We start from the raw sequence: 22,427 nt of genomic DNA on the forward strand, positions 1-22,427 counted from the left end.
TCCCTTGCTTCTGGTGACATTCGAGGCATTATGGAATGCACAGAAAACTGACTAAGTGTGGCCTTTTTCTTGCAGTGATCTAAGCTCTGAATAAGGCCTTTTTAAAGGTGACCTGATAAGGCATTGTTCCACCTGGACCTCGTTGGGTTAAAGTGCACCTAACGAGCTGTCGTGTGATTGGCAAGCTGCAGTGCCTCACTGCACAAGCTGTATTGTGCTGGTCAGAGGGCTCAAAACAAATTGACAACTTTTTGTGAAAGTACATAAGCTAGAACTATAGTATTCTCATTCCAGAAAATGTTGTGTTTCTTTTTTCCATCAGTATATTTATTACAAGTGCAATTTGGTGTGGATTTGTTTGTGGTAGAAGGGGATGGAGAAAGTTTGAGCCAGTAACCTTCTTCTCCGTTCAGTGACTGTGGTATGCATCAGAAATGGGGACCATCAGCTGACTATGACAAGCAGGGTGACTATAGTTTTGCAATACTGTCAATTCATTTGTTTACTGAGATTTGGTCTAAGAAATGTGGAGTACAGTTCCCCTTTAATGATGTACAAACCACTTCTCAAGATATGTCAGAGCAATAGTTTGAATTGCAATAGTTAAAATACCATACAGTATATGGAAAAACACACTTCCTTAACAGTCAGTTGTAACATCTTTTCTTAACCCAAATGCAGCTAGTTTCCTGCGTACTGAGTGTGTGGATTTGCAGTCCTCCTGTTTTATTCTTGCCAAGTTGAGGTTGTTTGAAGATCATATTTTTACTGAAAAGGAAAATGGAGCATTTTCAATGTTGGGAAAAACATACTAGAGCTGCAGTTTTGCTTCAGTGACTAACTTTTGAGTTTTGTTCAGTATTTTAACACACAAGACAAGGTCTGATCATGGCTGTAGATTCTTCCTCTAAATATTGAGCTTTCTCAGTAGCTCTTCCATGTAAGGAGAATGTCTCAAGAAGTGTTCAGCCACTTTCTATTGAAGGGGAAGAATGTTGCCCAAAGAATTCACAGCAGATCTGCTTTTTGCCTGACTGCCTTTTCCCCCCCTCTGGAAAACACTTGTTGCTCATTCCTGTATTCATACAATAATAAACAACACAGTTGTAAAACAGAAGTGGAGTCTTGATTAACTGTGACTGATCTATCACCACAAAGCCACTTGTTCTTGGGAAGGGTCACGACTAGATAGCACCTTGGAGCTCAAGCCAGGACCAGAGCAGGGCCCCACAAGGACAATATACTGTGCAACAGATAACCCATCCTGATGGGAGGAAACCTGTGCAAGAGCAAAGACACCATGCAAACTCCACACAGAAGGCACCCTAGTGCAGAATTGAACCCAGAACTTGAGCACCACCAGCCTGTTTCACACTGCACCTTCACGGCAGCTTGGATTTGATCGCCAGTTCTTATCTGACTTAAACAAACGACCCAATATAGGATAGCTACCATCAAAGATCAACCCAGGTGTGAGCCTGGTCAGTACCTGGATGGGAGACCTCCTGGGAAAAACTAAGGTTGCTGCTGGAAGGGGTGTTAGTGGGGCCAGCAGGGGGCGCTCACCCTGCAGTCTGTGTGGGTCCTAATGCCCCAGTATAGTGACGGGGACACTATACTGTAAACAGGCGCCGTCCTTCGGATGAGACGTAAAACCGAGGTCCTGACTCTCTGTGGTCATTAAAAATCCAAGGCTGTTTCTCGAAAAGAGTAGGGGTGTAACCCCGGTGTCCTGGCCAAATTTCCCATTGGCCCTTACCAATCATGGCCTCCTAATAATCCCCATCTCTGAACTGGCTTCATTACTCTGCTCTCCTCCCTGTGGGGAGCGTTCTGGCGCACTATGGCTGCCGTCGCATCATCCAGGTGGAGCTGCACATTGGTGGTGGTGGAGGGGAGTCCCCATTACCTGTAAAGCACTTTGAATGGAGTGTCCAGAAAAGCGCTATTTAAGTGTAAGCAATTATTATTATTATCATCAAAGAAAAGGTCTGAGATTGGCGTCTGGTCATTTGAAGTTTACTTTTAATCATGATACGAAGACGCTTAAGATTTTTTTAACCTACTCATGGAAAACCACAATGAAAAAGTGATCTCTGGAGCCATACATTCTGAAAGGGAGGGCTGTGTAGTTTGCAGTTCACAAGTCTTTACGTTTGAAAGTCACTCAGGGTGGATGAGAGAGGGGGCGGTGAAACCCATCTAAATGTGATAAAAATGTAGACGATTTCTGAGAAATACCGGAGAGTCCAGAACTGCATTCCTCCAACTATCCTCTGGTTTTAAGTGAGCAATTACAGTAGCTATTTCATCCAAAGCAGTATGGTAATTGTTTTCTCGGAAAAACGCATATCCAGCAGTTGTAAAACTCGGGAGACGTGCTGCAGTTTTCTACGTTACTGGTTCATAAGAAACGAAAACCAAATTCCATCCATCCCTTGTCAGTTACCGCTTACTCCAATACCGGGTCGCGATGTGCCGGTGCCAAACAGGCAGATGTCGGGAGCAAGGCAGGATACGCAATGTCGTGGTAAGACACTTAAAAAAGAAAAAAAGAGGTCAAGGTTCGGCCATTACAAGCGTTTCACAGCAGTTTCTCATCAAGCTTTCTGCAGCCCGAACACCCGCGTTGACGTTTCAGGACGGTCGTGATTTTTCTCGGAAGAAGGCGGCGCGACTGTTCAGCATCATTCCAGTAGATGGTTGGGCCACTCGGAGCCTGCTCGCAGGAAATGCTTTTTCCATTTGCAGAAAGAGAAAAAGGAGGGGACAGCAAAAGTTGCAGTGCAGGAAAAAAAAAGTGCATTTTGAGGTTCGGGATGAGAGGAGACGCGTTTCCGGTAACTTAAAGGGGTTTGATACTGTGCAAGTGAGCTGTTTTAGCAGAGGAGATGAGCCAGGAGTAACATTGTTGCATTTAACTGTGATGTGGACAAAGACAAGCGTTTGGTGCTCTAGGTAAGCTTTAAAAACGCTTTCTACACATTTCTATACGAATTTGTGCCGAATTACTGATTGGGGCTATCGTTCACGCTTGTACGTTTTAGCACCCAGTTTAATTTTCAACACAGACAAACGCGTATAAATAAATATTAAAACAAAAATCTTTTCATACAGTAGACCTGGGTTATCATTAATATTAACGTTGCTGTTAAGAGGTAGTACTTTTGAAATGTTAAAACCTTAAAACGATGCGTTTACTGAATAATCGTAAATGCCCCCCTGCTAACCATGACGTGGTTATATTTTGTTCACTTCTGCAGTTTCTGTACTTTTTCGTTTTGCGCAACTGGCACCTACAGTAGTTTTTGTTCTCTTCTGCGTAGTTTTGTCAGCACTATTTTTGAAGTGCACTAAGATTTAAGAATCGTGCACGGCTACCGAAGTACACGTTCAAAACGTTTACTGTGACGCACTATGGTAACGCAGTACCACAATGTTGTATTACAGTGAAATCATGGTACACACCACAGCGACCCCTGCAAGGCTGAGTAAAATCATGGTAAAACCATTAGAAAAGCCTAATTATATCATGGCAAACTACAGTATATAACGGTTCTCTCCGGGACGATATAGATGCAGTTTTGTTCTAAGACAACCGTCCAGGTGAACTTTAATACAACTGTGGTCCAGGGTGTGTAATTCAAAGGGTTTGTGCACAGCAGTCAGGGACTCGAGGTGGTTAGAGTTTAGGAGGTGAGGAACCATCAACAAACCTAAAATCAGTACCTGAGTGTTGGGCTGTGATCTTGATGGCGTAGCCTACCAGTTTGAGAAGACAAAACTTCTTTTGCATTGCAAACTGTAATACTGTGTATGACCTCAATTATAGGATATGTTCATTAATAGATTCATGTAGTGTCTGTGCATCTTGATAGGATGTTTGAATAATTCACAGGTGCCTTAATTGTCCTCTCTTAATTAGGCAGTTTAGTGCATCTGTTTTGGCAGTGTGATAAAATGCAGTTTAAAGGGAATTACATTTGATCCTGATTAGGAGACACTAATGGATATTCTCATAGATTTAGCAGAGAAATGAGTAGTTTCTGAATCAAGCTTTCTGTTGAAATGTTACATACACGGGCATTGTTCTTTTCTGTCAACAGTCATAGTTAACGTGTTTGTCACCAGACAGCCGATACGTTTGGGCAGATACAGTCTGCTCTGTGAAGTTCACGCAAACGCACGTGTCATCTCCATATTCTGGGACCTTTATAAACAGAGACCCGACTTTTCCTCAAGTTGTATGAACTGTAACCGTGGCTAAAAAAACAGAAAGTGGAGAAATCGAGAGGGTGGGATTGTGAGTGTGGTTACAACTGAGAGACAGGATGAGTCAATGTTGCGGTTTTGTGGTGAATCCAGTGATTAAAATGTGATGGTAACTTATGTGGAAAGACAGGTTTGTGGGCATCGAATTGATCAAAATTGCTTAGTTAAGGTGCATTTAGTTTGCAAGTGCTTGTGAATTTTGTATCTTTTACATACAGCAAAGATTGTAATCACTAGCATTATTTTTCTAAGACTGTGTAAGCTCACGTCTAACTCTCTAACAAACTGTTATGGTGTTGATTGCTCGGCCAAGTTGATAAAGAACTCCTCGGCTTGAACAATTCTGGACTCATTTTCCACGCACAACGTTGGAGGTGCAGCCATGAGGTGAAGTCGAGTATTTGTGTCATTACTTCCTTCCAAAACGAATGACATATTGAATGAAAGAGTTGGTTGTTCTGCCCAGCACAACTGCTGCTGCTGCTGCTAGCGATGAGACACTACGGCAGTCCAAGCTGGCCCTCCCCACTGTGTGCTTCTGCTCTTGTCATGCGGAGAGGAGCGGTCTGACTTGTGGGCCAGAGTTCGTGGCTGCACTCTGACTCAGCTCTGTTCTGGGAACTGTGCGAAGCGCAGGGAGGACGTATGCCCAGTGCTACTTCTAAGAAAGTTACTGGGTCGAAAAAGAGAGAAATGTGTCACAACGATAGCACTTGCACTTTTGGGGGGAATGCTTAGCACACCCAGATTTAACATCTGGGCATTTGAGACAAGTCAGCGTGTCATGACTTAGATTGAGAGTGAAAAGTTGGTCCACAACATATTTCATTCTGAATACATATTTCACGCACAGCTCAATGGTCTTCTGCCAATCATTTTGCCAAAGTTCAAATTTAATGTTAGTACTGACCTTATTGGTCAGAAATACTGAAGGTTGCCAGGCCTTCGGCTACAGAGGAATTGGGGCAGTGGCCCTCAAAACCGGGAGGACCGCTGCTGTAGTGGAAGAGCTCCACACCTCAGCCTTTCTTCTGCGTCTCAAGCGTGTGGCGTCCCCAAGTCTGAATGATTTCTCCTCTAAACCCACAGGAAGCGGAGCTCCGTTTCGTGGGCCGAGGACTGACCCGAGCGGCACCCCCGCTGGGAGCAGAAGAGCCAGAGCGATGAGTCCGCGTCCTCCCGTCCCCCGGGAGCTGTGGCACTGCTTCCTGGGCCTCCTGGTGGCGGCGGCGGCGGTGCAGGGGGCGGCCAGCGAGAGCTGCCTCCTCATCAGCGAGGTCAACGCTGACAACCCAAGCTATGACTCCACTGAGTTTGTGGAGCTCTACCACACCAGCGGGCGCAGAACCAGCCTGGATGGCTACACCCTGGTCTTCTACAACGGGAACGGCAACCTGGCCTACAAGGTCCTGAATCTGGGCGGCAACGCCACGGACGAGCAGGGATTTTTCCTCGTGGGCTCGGCCGGCGTCAAGCCGCCGCCCGCCGTCGTCCTGCCGCCCAACACCGTGCAGAACGGGCCGGACGGCATCGCGCTGTACCACGGCGGGGCGCGCTACGCCGAGCGGATGAACGTGACCGCGGAGGGCCTGGTGGACGCGATCGTGTACAGGTCCCGGCGGGGCGGGGAGGCGGAATTCCTCGCCGAGGTCCTGACGCCAGGTTTCCCGGTCTTCCTGGAAGACGAGTCCCTGTACCAGCAGGATGAGTCCATGGAGCGCTGCTGGCTGTTCGCCACCAACTGGACCTTCCAGACGGGCCCTCCGTCCCCGGGCCTCAAGAACCCCTGCGCCACGGGACGAGCGCGGGAGGCACAGATCAGTGAACTCAGCCTGGGGGAAGGCGTCTTTCTGGAGCTGAGCGTCCCCCAGCCTCCCAGCGCCCTGGTCCTAGCGCTCCTGAACGGGACAACAGGGGCGGTGGAGTTCAGCATGGACATCAATGCCTCCAGAGCCGGGCTGCTTCTGATGTGCCCATCCGGATGCTCTCGGGAAGGTAGGCCTTGTGAATCACAACCTCCAGGTCATGGATTTTTGCCATCGGTGATGTTGAACGACTTGGATTTCATCCAGTCAGCTTTAGGTTATTTTAATTTTAATATGCCGGCCATACGCACTTTCCACAATTCACACCCTGCTTTCCGGTCATTCTGTTCCATGCCCGCAGACACCGGACCACGCGCAAGTGTTGTTTTTGCATTGACATTGCTTGGCAGGATACGAAGGCTTTATGGTTGATGTTTGCCACGTATCATGGATTTTAATATGTTCTGTAATTTGCTGCATGGTTAATTCACAGATCAAGTGAATGGAGATGAATGGACCACGGATCAGTTTAGTCATAATATGTTTTTCAATATTCCTGCAATGCTGAAAAAACAGCTGGCTCACTTTTCAGTCTGGTAGTTTCATTATGCAGGGAATGATTGCATCACTAAGATGACTGGAGTATCTTGGACGGTTGCAGATGCTGTGCTATTGCCCCCCAAAGCCGAGTCTGTGTTGAAGCAGCAGGGGTCGCTGTCGGGGGCGGTGGCGCTCTACAGCGGGATGGCCGCGGATTTCCCTCACGGGGCGCCCCTCAGCCCGAGGCAGCCGATCGACGCGTTCGTTTTCCTGGGAGAGGGAGGCGAGCAGGGTGCCAGCTTCGTCGAGACTCTCATCCCTGGCAGACAGGCCTTCCTTCTCACCAGCAGGTAGTCGGCCAACCGCGAGTGCGTGTGTCCATTACTGGTGTGAATCCACCCACCCCGCTTGTTTCTCGCCCTGACGCTCGCTCTGTTTGCTCAGGTCCCTAGGAGGGGGCGTGTCCCTGAGCCGCTGTGGCGCAGCGGTTTGGAGCAGGGACACGGAACTCTTTGTTGAAGCCCCTCCCACTCCAGGGCAGGCCAATCAGTGCTCGGGGGTGGAGTCATGTCCACACAATGTAGGTGAGTGACTGTAGCCAAGAGCCCATTGCTGCAGGCTGTACCTGTTCTTGGTCAAGAAGGATTGATGTACCTATTATCAATCAGGTGTGCCTATAAAAAGCTGCCAGGAAAGGCTGTTTAATGCAGCTAATTATTAGGGGTGAAGCAGCAACTTCTATATGTAGAGCTCATATCATGCTATTGATCTTTCTTGCACAAAATAGAGACCTCGGGGCTTCATTGCAAGCACCCTGTGTGTTGAGAGCCTCCGGAAACTCTCAGGAACCCCCTGATGGGGAGACTCAATGTGGGACTCAGAGAAATGAAGACAACTTGAGTGACATATGAGACCATATCACTCTTAGAAAGTTTGCCATGATGTACCCTGGTGAAAGTAAACTGAAATGTTGCGAAGCACAGTGAGATTGTGGTAAAAACATAGTAAAGGCATGGATAGGCTTTGTCATGGTATTGCCTTTATATATGGTATTTTATTATATAGTTTTTAGTATATGGTTTTTACTCCACATAGGATTTGACTGATGTTATAACTCCACTTTGCTGCGAGATGTGCTTCAGATAGTAAACAAAACGTTTTAAACTAATCTAGATGGGATATAGTGAAGATGTTTTTTTTAGAAATTAAGACATATGTAATCTTTCTAGTGACTTAAAACTAGCAATTTAAATAAATGCGTTCAGTGATGTAGAAGTGATTATTGTGCTTTATTATTGTAACTGAAAGATGTGTAGGAACAAGTTTTGACTTAGCCTGCGCAGGCATGTCATGCCTGTGTCTGATCTTTAAGTCACGGGACCTCTTGCAGAATTAAGGGTGGAGTACAGCTGGCATCAATTGAATGATGGGAAGCCTAAGGGGGTTAAGGTATCTGAAGGTTGGTGCGCAGCCTGTGTGCTCAGCAATTCAAAGTGTATGCAGAGATTATACACTCATGGGGCCAAAATATTAGGGCCCCCCACTGACTTTAATGATCCGGATTTTCGGAGGACAGCAAGAGCAGTTTTGAACAAAATATGTAGCTCAATTCCCACCTCATTCTCCCACCAGGATCACCTCTACCTGTGCTACTGGTAAAGGATAGAGCACACTCCTCCAGATTGCAGCAGTACTGGGAACGGGGCATTGTTCAGACCAGTTGAGACAGCCAATTATTGCCTGTTGCCACAAACAGGAGCAGGGGGTTCCTAATAGTTTGGCCGGTGCCTGTAACATGACTTGCAATGAAACTGCAGCTGGAAATTGAGACGCTTCTCCACTGCACGCTCCTGTCACCTTGCTGAAGGACGACAGTGCAGTGTTAGTATGACAGGAGACATTTCCACCCACATAAAAGCTGCTGCTGTAGCAGACTTGACCTCACTGGTGCATAAGTAGCAGATGCGCAAAGAGGTGAGTTTCATGTTAGAAACCAGAAATCGGCAGCAGCCAGTCACACTGATACTCGGATTCTGGAAAAAATGTTTGATGTGTACTGTAGGTAGGATGCTCATTGGCTTCCAGCCCTTGTCCTAGCAAAACAGTGTCTGGTGGTTTTCAATTCTGCTGAGCTCTAAATCTCTCATGCTTCTTTATGGCTTAAATGATCTGCTCAGTTGTTTAGACTTTTACTTAATTTAATTCCCTAAAACACATAACTTGAAGGGTGCTATTACCATTAACTTCAGCACACAGACCTTTTTGCAGCAAATCCTCATCTTAATGGCCATTATTTCTGACTCAACAGCTTTTACTAGCGAACTAGAAGACAAGTGTTCCTCCAGGACCAGGGCTAACAAACACTGAAGTCATTCCTAATTTTTTACCCAGTGACTTCTTATTGAGGATTTTATTTGTAAGGGTGCGTGTAGCTTGCTGCTACATCCCATGTAGTTTTGGAAGGAGGTCAGTATGTGGAGTTATGCCCAGAACCTATGGTCCACTCAGGATGTCCGAGAATGCACTATGGCCACAGTGTGTCATGTCATTGCAGTATTTTTAAAATAACTTCAGCGAATTTTGCAATAAGGGAGTGGCATCAGCTGTTATATAAAACAGCTACAGTATAAGAACCACTAGGGAAGTCCTCAAATCCGGACGTCATTGTTTGTTTTTAATCGGAGAGTTTGGATTGTGTAAACATGAAAAAAACTAGGATCTCCGATTGGTGGCCATCAGTCAACAAAGCAAACGGTTCGAAGGCAATAAAAATGAGCATCACAGAGAACACGCACCACCAGACATAAGCCTCTTTAGAAGGCTTAGTGAAACCCCTATCAGGAGCTATGTTTAAGGTAATCCATCATACAACTGCTAGGGAATCTAGTTATAATTGAGATTACTTCCTGGCACCTTGGATGGTAGACTGAGGTGATGGGCGTTTCTTAAATTGAAGTGAACCGTTGCAGAATGTAGTACGATATGAGAGTGCCTGATTGCAAGTCACTGGGTCCGTCTGAATCTGGCAGCTGCTCTGAGATTCGTTTCACTCCCTGATGACCTCTGAATGCTCTGGGGGGGGGGCTTGCTTCCTGGTTCCTGTGGCGCTAAACCAGCAGCCGTCTCTTTCCGCACAGTCGTCCCGGAGAGTACAGCGGCACCTCCGCCGCTGCCCCCCAGCCCCAGCCCCGCCGGTTACCAGGACTTCCTGCTGAGCGAGGTCAACTCGGACACCCCCGGCGCCGCCGAGGACCGGGAGTTCATCGAGATTTGGCACCCCTCCGGCCGGCGGGTCAGCCTGGATGGGATCTGGCTCCTCCTCTTCAACGGCAACGACGACAAGCCGTACCGCCAGATCAGCCTGCACGGCTACTTCACCGACGCCCGGGGGTACTTCCTCCTGGGCAGCCACCAGATGAGCCCCCGGCCCGCCATCCGGCTGCCGCCCAACACCGTGCAGAACGGCCCGGACGCCGTGGCCCTGTACCGCAGCCCCCTGGGGCCTCCCGTCCCCAAGGAGGGGGGAGCCATCCCCACTAAGGGTCTGCTGGATGCCATCGTGTACCGTGGGCTGAGGTCCGATAAGGAAGCCCAGAATCTGAGGGACGCGCTGACTCCTGGGCAGGTGCCCCTCCTGGAGGATCCGGACTTCAGCCCCGAGGATGAGTCTCTGAGTCGCTGTGGCAGCCTGCTGCCTGCAAACCTTACCGCCTTCCAGGTGAGTCTCGCGGCTCAGCCCCCTCTCCGTTCGGCTCCTGGCTTAGGCGTTGGACTGCAAGCTGTCCGTTACCTCCGTGGAAGCATTTCTGCCCTCGTTGCGTCCATTAGGAAAGACGGAATAACCCAGTGACCCAAGCAAGGCCATCCTTCGAGGGGTGCTGTCGGGTTCCCCCAAAATGCAAGGGGAGTTAGGAGGAAAGGGAGGCCCCAAAAGTTTCATACCCCCCATGCCGGTGTGGAGTGCAAGATGAGTTGTTCAGGGTGCTCGATGATATTAGAGGTACCTGGGAAAGGAAAGTAACTCCCAATGCGTTTCATGAAACGATGCCTCTGGGTTTGAGGACTGAGGCTGGTGAACGCCTTGTCCTGCCGTCTCAATTAGGAGCCATCGAACGGCGAAGGTGCTGCCCATTCCTGGAACCAACAGCACTGATCGCATTTGTAATGTCTCTCGGTATATGTGCTCCCCCCGTTCATATCCACTCTGTGGGTGACAGGGCCTTTTGTTGATGTGCCTCTAGCTCTGGAACACTATCCCAAAAGACATGGCCCACTCAACCATACAGGATGCTTTTCACTCTAGCCAAAAATACGGCATTTCCTGACAGCTACCTTTTTAGCTGTGGAATCTTCTTTTCTTTCATGACCTTCATGTTGTGTGCTGTGAAGCACTTTGAGATGATTGCTTTTAAAGCTCCCATAAAAAATAAAAATGAGCTTTTATTATTTGAAAAAACAAGGGAAGGAGATGAGAGGATTCTTGGGCAACTTGGAAAAAGCTGTATCATACAGTATGTGGGCCTTTCCCCAACGTGGAAGGTTTATGAGCTTCTCCCGAATAGTTTAGTTGTGAGTTTGGTGCAGCTCGCTCTTGCATGTCATGAAAATGGGTGCGATACTGGGGTGTTCCCAGCTGGCCTGGCCCGTGGTCTGCTCAGCGCAGTGCTGATGAGCTGCTGCTCCGTGTCTCCTAGGTGACCCCCCTCACCCCTTTGAAAAAGAACGCCTGTGGGTCTCGCACAACCCCTGAGCCCCCTCTCCAGGTCGTCATCAACGAGGTATCTGCCAGCTGGACCAACGGCAGCCAACAGGAGGCCTTTGTGGAGCTGGTGACGACCCCCCACGCCAGGCTGCAGGGCCTGACTCTGCTGCTGTTTGAGCAGGGGCACAACAGCGAACCCCTGGCCGTCCCTCTGAAGGGGTCGGCCAGCTCAGACGGGCTGTATGTCCTTGGGAACACCAGCAACGCAGGTGAACTCTCGCTCGTGTACAGTATGTCTACCTGAGCGCCTCCTGTTGACTCTCACATTACGTGGAAGTTTACCTACAACAAATAGTATCAGATTTATGAACCAACTGGTTTATAAAAGCTGCCATCTGCACATACAAGTGCACACAAACGATCATGCCACTGATTGCAGATGCAGAATTGTCCCACATGCATGCCTGGCGACATAGACAAGGTGATGATGTGTCAGAAGCCATACTTAACCTCACAGACACCCGGAGTGCAGGCTAGGGGACCAGATGCTCCACTTGTTGCCCTCGTTGGGGATAAAAATCTGCCACAGATATTATGACAACCTTCACCCAAAATCTCTGAGTCATGCAGGTAATCGGGCTACTCGAGAGTGAACGACGGTTTTCAGGAACATAAAACCCCTTCTCTTCTCTCCAGATCAGACCCTTCCCATCAGCCCCTCTAGGGCATGGAGAGCTGTGGCGCTGTACCAAGGCTATTTCCAAACGGCTCGAGCACGCCTAATAGACGCCGTGGTGCTCGCCGAGGACCAGGAGCTGTTGGAGAAGCTCAACACCACCAGCGGGCAGCACATGTTGTCTGTGCTCAGGTGAGTGTTGACTTGAGAGTAGAAAAGCATATGGGGAGTAAGGTTTATAAGTTCATAAGGGGGCATAGCAGTTAGAAATGCTGATAATGCTTGAAACAAGAACAGAAATCTGATTTGTAAACGGAGTGGGTACCATTGAAGCTATTGGCAACAAAGCAGGAGCTACTGGAAAGATGAATTGTTTTATTTCATGTTAGGTTTATTTCCATACAGATGTTCTTATTTGACTCCTTAATCGGCTAATTAAGTGGAGACTTATTTAAGGTTCATGTTAGTTGCAGGCTTATTGGGCATGCTCAATCAGGTTTTCTCTCTGTGGGATACCAGTCTGGCCTTGCTGAAGGAATTTCATAAGAAAGGCGAATCTGGGAATTGGAGACAATCCAGGCTAGCTCTTGCAAAACCTCCCTCTCTGTGCCTCTCAGCTCAATGAAGGAGCCTGTCTCTCTGAGCCGCTGTTCCTGCTGTGAAGTGAGAAACCCTCACGTTTGGATTGCCTCAGGCCAGACCCCAGGGCAGGTCAACCACTGTCCTTCCTCTGGCTTCTCCAGTGAGCTGGTTCTCTGTCTCGGGCCCAAGACCAACAGGCTCTGGCAGCAGGTACCAGGTAAATACAGCTGATTCAGGTGGCAATTGAAATATTTTTGGTCTTAATAAATTGCCTAGGCAGGCTGTTATAGCTTGTGATGGAAGATGCTTCTTCAAAATATAGTACATAGACTAACTTTTAGCCAAGTGGCTATTTGATGTGGCTTTCATTGTAGTTGCATCTTGAATGGTTTAATTGGACTCATTGTTTGCTGAATTTGTTCTTGATCAAAATCACACCTCTGCTAACTTAATTTGCACTGTGGAGCGTCTCCCTCTTTGTCTTTACCTGTTATTCCTTTGCATGAGATTAACAGTGACTGACTTGTGTTTGAACACAAAGGACGGATTAAGCATTTGCCCTGTTTCACATCACGTACTTAACATTAGTTGTACAATACAGAGTTTTGTCACCTTTTTGGATTTCCAGCAGTGGCATCCCCGTAATTCAGTGAGATGTCCTGAACCCGGAGTGGTACAGATGTCTTCCCCAGAGGGCCGGCCTACAATGAGTTGTTGTCTCTTTCTCTGCAGGTTGTGCTGCTCCGGGGCAGAAGAATGAGAGTCTCCGGGAAATGCAGAGTGAGATAGCCCAGTTCCTGGAGGAGTCCTGTCACTGCGGGATCTCAGGCCTGTACCTGCAGGGTGAGGGCGCGTCGCTCTGCACCCAAAGGCCTAGAGCAGGGGTTCCCAGTCCTGGTACTGGTGACCCACCCACCTGCTAGTTTTCATTCCATCCCACCATCATTAGATCATTGAACTTGCTTGATTGGAATATTTGCATTTTCTTTCTACTCACAAGTTTGGGAGTTGTGTCTCTCCGTACATCAGTTAAAGCTCCGACATTATTTAAATTAATCTTTATCACTATGACTACTAAAGGGGAGCTGTATTGCTATTTTTATATAGAAAGAATCAGCATTGATTCATGCATTTCAAACTGCAATGAAAGTATAATTTACATATCGACTTTGAGACAAATCACGTGGTTCACATGGGAACATTTCTGCGGTGAAATGTCCGATGCACGACCTGTACGCATGTGATCACATTAGTCATTACAGTGACTAGTGAGCAGGAAGGGCCACATCACATCACATCTCGTGGGAACTCGCGCTCTGGCCCATGGTCAGACCAGGGGTTTGTGACAACATGGCGACTCACAGGACTTTCACAAAGTTCGCGATTTTGTGCTTAATTAGCAATTTGTACATTTTTGCAATACCGTCTATTTTGTTAACAAGATTTAATAACTGGTCTGAGAAACTGGGACTGCAGTTCCTCTTGAAGTGAAGGAATTGTTTGATTGTGTAACTGAGGGCTCCTGTGTGGGTCACCAGGACCAGTATTGGGAACCACTTGTGTAGATCAGCACTCATCAATGTGTTTCCCACGTTGATGAGCTTCCCCCATTTTATTGTACCTTGCTGTGGTTCAACCCAAAAGAATCTGCATGGAATGATGACAGGGCAGAAGACATGCAACACAATAGCTTAATCTGTGATGGGCAATGTATTCCTAAAACAGCACACACTCTTAGATCATTCAAGTCTTCAAGCTGTGCATCCTGACCTCCTAAAACAAAGGCAAGTGTCAAACCAAGGCACAAATGTTTACAGAGCCTGGTGATGATAGTCTTTTGCTAGATGGCATTCTGTTTTTGCAGCTGCTGTGTGATGGCGGAGGTCCTGATCCGTCAGTCTTGTGCAGGAGTCATTACACACGGGCATGTCTCGTCGGTGACATCCTGATTGGCGCTGTAAGATCTCAGAGGTGCACCAGTGGTGCTTCTGTGACTTCTGAAGGCGTGTGCAACGTCCTGGTGGGGTGTTCCAGAAGTATTTGAGCAGATCCAATGTTTGATTACGCTCATCATTGGACAGTAAGGTATCACTTTGTGAGGCACAGGGATTCTTGTAAATTTATGATCGCTTGAGGTCTTGGGTCTTCTTAAAGAAGAGGTATTGGTGAGGCCAGTAGGGGGTGGTCACCCTGCGGTCTGTGTGGGTCCTAATGCTCCAGTATAGTGACAGGGACACTGTACTGTAAAAAGGTGCCATCCTTCGGATGAGACGTAAAACCGAGGTCCTGACTCTCTGTGGTCATTAAAAATCCAAGGCTGTTTCTCGAAAAGAGTAGGGGTGTAACCTCGGCATCTTGGCCAAGTTTCCCATTGGCCCTTACCAATCATGGCCTCCTAATAATCTAATCCCCATGAATTACCTTCATCACTCTGTTCTCCTCCCGACTTGGAGCTGGTGTGTGGGGAGTGTACTGGTGCACTGTGGCTGCTGTTGCATCATCCAGGTGGGGCTGCACATTGGTGGTGGTGGAGGGGAGTCCCCATTACCTGTAAAGCACTTTGAGTGGAGTTTAAGGAATTATTATTCTCTTTCCACAAAACAACAGCATACATTTAGGAACACTGTCAAGAAAAGACATGGGCACAAATGAGATTCTGGCAAAAAAACACTCATTGTTTGTACTCTCTTTTATACCATAGTTTTAAGTCATCAGTCACAATGAATTTTATTTTGTGACACACGGAAGTGGTACAAAATCCTCATCACGTGTTTTCGTTACCAACAGAGACAAATATTTCCTGTGAAGACGGCTTGCTACATGTGAGTGGACAAATCCAAGGGCTGTCCGCAGACCAGAGAGACCTCATCCTCAAGACCACTAGCGCCCTGATGCTGAAAGACAGCTGTACTGAAGTCACCATGGAGAAGTTTCAAGCCAGAAGTAAGACGTCGCTTCGCTGGCCTCCTGAGCCTGTTTGTCAGAATTGCCCAGAGTGGTCCTCTCTAGTAATGAGAAGATAAACAGATGAGATCAGAAGGGTTGCCAACAAGTGAAGGCCGTTCAGCCTCATTTACCCTGGTTGGTTTTCAGGAGCTAATTAATCCAAGGATATCATCCAGAGGTTTACTACCAACAAAACAAGATGGCTGTATAGTTTCCTCTGATTTGCAACGTATCGTAATTTATTTTGGGGTATTATTTGTACATTTTTTCCCAGTGTGGGTTGATCTGAATCGTAGTAAAGGATAACACAGATTTTCATGTGAGCTACTGGTGTTGCAGTAGGTAAACGGTGCTTCTGTGCATGCATTACAATAAATAAACTACCCAGTGGGTATTATTCACTACAATTGAATTCCTCTTTTGTAACTTACAGACATCCACTAGGTGGTACTGCAAGCTTTCACAAGAATTGTAACGATCAATCATGCAGGGGCTTTTCTTCGTGTTTAGCCCAGTGAGAACATTATTTTTTTGAAATATACCTGTCTTTATTGAAAATTAAAAGTTCAAGCTATGTACTGAAGAGCTACTTTCACATTGGATAAGGTGATAGCTACCCTGCTATTGAAAAGATGTAAAAGTGGGACGCCCAACTGACTGAGCTCGTAGCAGTGCCGTGCAGTCCAGACAGCACTGGCTCAAGTGAGTCATGTTCCTGACTCCTCCTGAGTCTGTCTGTGAGCGATGGGGTATGGTAGAATTCCCCTGATGGGGCGATCCCAGGTATTTGGGCACACCTGCAGATCTCTTGCTTGCCTTCAGAGCAGAAGGCCTGGGTTGGAAAGCCTCCCCAGGATCAGGTGGAGCAGAGAACTACAGCTCTGAGCCCTTTGTGCGCTGTTTCCTCTTCAGAGGCCGGGCTGGGCTGGGAGATTGCACTGATCATAATCGTCCTCTTGACCCTGGGGCTCGGGGCAGCCCTGGGCACCTACTGGTACAGAAAGAGGTGAGTCCAGCCAACACCATGGCAGCAGATGTCAGCTGGTTGCGGTGTTTCTTGTTTTAAAGCTGTTTCCTGCCCGATGACACAAGAAGAGGCCTCTTGTGCACCTACAGTAACTGACCCATTCTTTGACCTCAAGAGACGGCTTTTTGTGGCTCCCCTTTCTCCCAGTGTAACTCTCCTGCATATTCTGTGACCTAATAACTAGCATAAAGAGCTTAGGACTCATGCAAGGCTGTAGAGTACAGTATATACTGATGTTACTCCTCTGCAAGATCCCTGATGGTTTTCTATTTTGCAATGACAAGTCATTTTATTTAGCATGTCTAATAGGTTTAGCATTAAGATCTTGTTGGGACAGAGCAGTCTGATTGCTCAGAGGTGTTCCTGATCTGGGATCATGGGAACATGTTACATTAGCTTGCCTTTAAACATTTAGGTCACCAAACCCTTTCTGGTTATTCTCAAAAAAGGCAGCGAGTCCTAGATGACTCTACATTATCTTTATTAATAAAAAAAGTACTTTTAATAGCTCTTTAAAGAAAATATGCAGCCCCAGGGCAGGCTCACTCCTGCCCAAGAACAGGGTTGAGAATTTAGCAATATTTGGATCTATATGACTCATTGATACAATATCCATTCTCTTTTTTTTGTAGAGATCTGTGTATAACGCAGGTGGAAATGATCTGATTAAAAATGTCAGAATATGTGCTCCTGAAACAGGGCAAGTCAAAAACAAAAAGGTTGTTTCCACCTCGCAAAACATTTAAAGTGATGCGTGTTGGCACTGACCGTGCTGACTGAGAAATTCCAGAGTTACGATATCGAGAGAAATTGGTTAAAAGTGAAAGCTGCCAGAGGTGCCCCAGTCCTCAGCTGTCAGCTTCCCGCTGTCTCTCCTGTCTCCTTTTCACAACCGAAACACTTTCATTTCATTTTGCAGCTTCAGTGGACTCTGCCTTGTTCTGTTCTGTAGTCAGGCAATTCTTTAAAGGGCAAAACCAATGGGAATAAAAATTATACAAGAAATAAACGTGGGCACAGTATCAGTGTATGAAGACGACATGTTTTTAATACATTCAGCCTTATCGTTCATATCTATTGCTATCAAAGTACCAGCATATCAGCATTTTTCTAGCATGTATGGGTATAAAGGATCGTGCATCTTTAAAAGTGCAGTGCCTTCTGAAGTACATAAAAGTGTACAGATAGATGCAGATCAAATACCAAACTGTAGCATAAGATAACAAAATTGTAATTGTACCCAGTGCATGATTCTCTAACACCAGATGGCTCTTTACTGCCAGCTTGTGTGAAGCCATCATAGGTGCCATTCCAAATGGCGTTCTATTTAGAGGCTGTACTTGCAGGAGTAACGTCATAAAGTCCCATCTTTGTTAAGTAGATGTTACCAGCTCCATTAACAAACCCTCCTTTCCAAAAGCGTATGCTCTACAGCATGCAGAGAAGGATCGGTCGGCCATAATGGATATTGGTATCTCAAACAACAGCATGTTAACTCTTACTAGCACTGCTGTGTTTGCTGTTGAGATAATGTACTGTAGCGTTACCTGGTCATGCTCAACTCTGGGATAAACGCCTAACCCTGTAATATTGTAGAGCCAGGATGAGTCAATCTGGCCCCTCCTTGTGTTGACTGGGCCTGGGCTTGCGTGTGGAGGTGTGTGAACAGCATCAGATTGGGCACAGGTAGCTGAGATCTGAACTGCACTGACATGCCGAGAAACGCCTTGTGGCACAGTGCCTAGCATTTTGAGAAAGCATTTTTTTTCTCAGAAATCGTGGACTATTCGCAGACAGAAAACAATGAAACGACAACCTTCGCAGTCCTATAGAAGTTCTTGCCAGAAAAAAAGTTGTTAGTGTTCCACTGTTTGCTTTTTCCTCCACAGGCGTCCCCACAACTACTCCACCATCGAGCTGAGCGAGCAGGCAGAGGGGGAAGGGGAGTTTGATCTTTAGGTCTATCCTGGGATGTTTCCTCTCTCCCAGACACACTGGAGAAGGACAGGACACTCCTTGCGATTTCTGCTCTGAGGACAGAAAGGAAAGGAAATATCTCTCTCCTCTCTACAACAGCGTTTCTAACGGGGTTGGACAGAACCACTTGAGATCCATGTGCACAGAAAATGGATACGTGTGTCTGTGTGGAGAGTCTCCCCCTGGACTGGCAGTATATTGTACATATTCACCTTCATGCTTTACAGTCCCATCCACACTGTTTCACCTAAACCCCTGGAGTGCAGATGGTGTGGATCTCTTGCAAAGCTTTATGAGCAGTGCAGGTAGTGAGGTGCTCTAATATTCCTTAGCATGTAGAGTAAAAATCCACTGGAGACCTGTTTGCTGAGCAGAAGCATTTATTATATTTGGTCAAGGAGAAGCACCCTCCTTGCAATTAGGAAGGTGATTCCAACAAGAAAAGTTACAGCTGACCTTTTATACACTTACTTGATAAGGAATACAAGGAGCTTAAGTCTCAAAAAGAAAAAAAAACTTCAGTCTTAATTAATTTCTATTGGTTAAGCAAGCGTCTGCTACAATCGGAAGATGTCTGCATAACTAAGCTATATCAGTGTTTTCTTCAAGCAGGTAGTTTATAATTGGCCTTCTACACAAAATAAGTCTTTGGGATTTTTAAAACAAGCATTCTTTGTGTCTGTAGGCCCCTAGTCTTATCAGCAGCAGATAGTGAAATGTTTCAGCTGGCATTTTGCTGAAACAGAGAAAGAATTAATAACCCTTCAAGCTGTAGAAAACATTGGCAGGGACACTAAAACTGTCAGGGAAGCCTGAGACTTCAGTAGCACTAAATGACTTTGACATCCATACAAAATTGAAATCAACATCAGTTTCCAAATTCTTAAAATACAAACTTAATTTCAAATATAATTTACTCTGTTCCTCCTTGATACCTGTACTTCCTGGATGGGTACCAGGATATTGCCTACCAGGAATATCGCTTTCTGATAATGTTTGGATATACCTAATATGAAGCTTTGATGCAAATATCATATCTGTATTATTTGCATATAAATATACTGATCATCAAAAGAAATATCACTCATAACTGTCATTTCCCTGATAAATTTGTGTTTGTATCTGTATTTTTTTTTTTAGCAGTTGCACTGACCTTTTCATTATACAAACCTGACACAATCATTATACCCATTTGGAACTGTCATCAACATGGTTTAACATCTTACTCTGAAAGGGCACAGGCTCGTTCTACCTGTGGCTACCACTGGAAGGAAAGCAAGCTGTACTTCCATCAACAGTTGCAACGCATGTGGAAGTGATCTTTGAAGCAGTTTTGGCGTTCAGTGACCTTTTCACTGGTCTCTGATGCCAAGATGCCACGTGTCATCCCACAGGTGTTAAACTGGGACTAAGTCACGTTCACATCTCTCCAGAATGTTGCAGGCTATTGGATGGGTTCAAAGGCCTCCTCTCGTTTGTACAGTTGTACATTCTTAAGAAAGGCATTGTTACACTAGGCTGTGCACTGTCCTGAGGAAAAGGTATTCAGATTAACAGCAAGTGAGTTCCCACTACTTGGTCAGAGCAGCACTGTGCCTTTAATCACGATAAGTGGATTGATCTTCTTTCTGGATTTTCACCAGGCAGAACATTCAGCAGGTTCACTTCATCACCTGTGCCAGATCACCTTTCTCATTTATACAGTGGTTTAACGATTCTGCAACAAGGTTCCTCAAGTCTACTATAGTCACTCATGAATGATCAGCTAATCTGAATAATGCCTAGAAATTAATCAGTGTGCAGATTAAATTTCTGCATCTTTTTAGAAAATGAATAGTCAAGTTTAGTCAAGTTAGACTGCATTGTGTATATTAAAAGTTTCTGTGTCGGTTACAAACACTGATTGCTGTGCGTGACACCAGGTGATTTCTGACGTGGCCTTGATTCATAGGCAACCATGAAAGATCAGCACTGGTTGTTTAGTCTAGGGGCTGCTGGAAGATACTGATTATGCTTATTTCTCCGTCCAATGAGCTTGAAACATATACAGTAGAAATCAAAAAGTTTTGAAAGAGCTGTTGATGAACTCGGTTTTGGTGAAGAGTTTTGAGAAGTCGGCTGCAGACTTTATCGGGGAAATAATGTTGCTGCTTTGCTCCTGGGCTGCAGAGTTGCAATTTCTTGATTTTTTTTTTCTGCACTAGCACTGTTTACCTTTAAGCAACAGATTGCAATTTAATTTCAAGTACCGAGTCTTACTGTAGTGCTAAGCTCCTCCTTATGCTTTGACCTGCTGGCTGTTCTTTTTTTTTTTTCTTCGGAGGGGGCAGTTCTGTGTTGCAAAACGTTTTACATGCATTTGAACTAGCTGAGGAGCTGTCCTCCTCTCACTCCGACGTCAGGGGGAAAACAAAGAATGTTTTTAATTTTGATTGTGATTACCTTCTGTGTACGTTCTTGGAGAAGATTTGCAACTCTTTTTTTTTCGGCAATAAACATTGTTACAATTTGTTGTTATCTTGAGTGTATTTTTTTTATCTTGGGATGCAACCTTTTCCTTACAGGCAAGCAATTCTTTACACAACAGGCTAAGCTTTCCTTGCACAAATGCTTGTTAGTTCTCCTTATTTACTCTGAGCATTTTTTTTTCAAAATCTCCTCTTAACATACTGCATTGCAGGTAGATGCTATATAAATTAACTAAATGCTCCCACGAGACATATATCATAACTTATTCTGTGTGCACATAATGTGTTGCATTCTTGAAATTTGCTATGTACCGTCACCCTACAAATGCACAAATGATAAACTTTTTATACTGTAGCTTATGTACATGTACAGAATGGGCTGTTTGAAGAGCTGGGTGTCTGATCCTCCCATGTCTCAGCTATTTCCTTACATCTCTCCTGCTTTTGTCCAACTGCTGGCCTGGTGTCCACATCTGTCCTGGGAGAAACTTTCCACTGGAACTGGACGAGATCAGCCAGGAGTGTCAAAAGTCTTTGTCCGAGAGGTAAATCCATCCATCTTTCTCTGAGTTTTCCTTTGATCAGGTGAAGGGAAGAGTGGAGAGAAAGTGCAGTTTTATGGTTGCACCCCACACAACAAATAAAATGCCATGTTGTGACATTTCTTGGTAGGCTTTGTGGCCGTGTTGGAACAACCATGTGGGTTGTTGCGGTTGTTTGAATATGATTAAAAAAAAGACATGAATTTGTTTGTCCTATGTTATCGCTAACTTTGGCTGAAAAGCTGATCAACACTTTTGTCTTCTCCCGAATTGACTACTGTAATGCTCTACTCGCTGGGGTATCTAAATCCACACTGAAAAAACTGCAGTATGTCCAAAATTCGGCAGCCAGAATCCTGACCAGGTCTAGTGCAAGTGATCACATTACTCCTATCCTGGAGTCCCTGCACTGACTTCCTGTCAGGTTTTGTGTCGACTTCAAAATCCTCATGCTCACCTACAAGGCTCTGCATGGCTTGGCTCCTCAGTACCTGTCTGAGCTACTATCACCCTACTCTCTACTACTCTCTCACCCTGCTCACCCTACCTTCTCTAAACTTCTTCAAATCCAGACTCAAAACCTTCTTTAGAAGAGCCTTTACTTAACTGGTTATTTACCCCTCTGCTCCTACTGTATTCAGTACCCCCATCTACTGTCTCCTCTCATTGTTCATACGTTGGGTATTTTTTTCATTGCTATTATTGTAGTTCTGTAAAGTGCTTTGAGAAGCCACCTTTAAGGTGCTATATAAAATAGTTTATAATCATATTATTTGTTTCTGTATTTTATTTTCCAGCTGCAAGAGCATGTTTCTGGAATGTGTGACAGAACTGAGAACCTCCAGTTTTAATTAGCATCATCCCTGATTGAAGGCCTTCTGATCAGAACC

At 45.8% G+C, this 22,427-nt stretch overlaps 1 protein-coding gene across 1 annotated transcript; it reads left to right on the forward strand.

Annotated features, from left to right (window-relative positions):
- Positions 1-2,695: 2,695 nt before the first annotated feature.
- Positions 2,696-21,037, forward strand: LOC107078985 (uncharacterized). The gene is made up of 12 exons (XM_015360050.2): positions 2,696-2,958; positions 5,362-6,267; positions 6,739-6,967; positions 7,062-7,201; positions 9,755-10,335; positions 11,312-11,588; positions 12,016-12,187; positions 12,613-12,794; positions 13,310-13,420; positions 15,365-15,520; positions 16,436-16,529; positions 18,440-21,037. Exons 2-12 carry the CDS (start codon positions 5,436-5,438, stop codon positions 18,507-18,509), a joined length of 2,844 nt encoding a protein of 947 aa, XP_015215536.2. The 5' UTR covers positions 2,696-2,958; positions 5,362-5,435; the 3' UTR covers positions 18,510-21,037.
- Positions 21,038-22,427: the final 1,390 nt, after the last annotated feature.

This window comes from Lepisosteus oculatus, chromosome 19 (assembly GCF_040954835.1).
Source record: "Lepisosteus oculatus isolate fLepOcu1 chromosome 19, fLepOcu1.hap2, whole genome shotgun sequence".
Taxonomy (NCBI): Eukaryota; Metazoa; Chordata; class Actinopteri; order Semionotiformes; family Lepisosteidae; genus Lepisosteus; species Lepisosteus oculatus.

Excerpts from the sequence above, each read along its gene's own strand:
- LOC107078985 (XM_015360050.2), top strand. The coding sequence starts at position 5,436 with ATGAGTCCGCGTCCTCCCGTCCCCCGGGAGCTGTGGCACTGCTTCCTG. Across the intron at positions 6,968-7,061 it reads GCCTTCCTTCTCACCAGCAG|GTCCCTAGGAGGGGGCGTGT; the intron begins GTAGTCGGCCAA and ends CTGTTTGCTCAG. Across the intron at positions 11,589-12,015 it reads TGGGAACACCAGCAACGCAG|ATCAGACCCTTCCCATCAGC; the intron begins GTGAACTCTCGC and ends TCTTCTCTCCAG.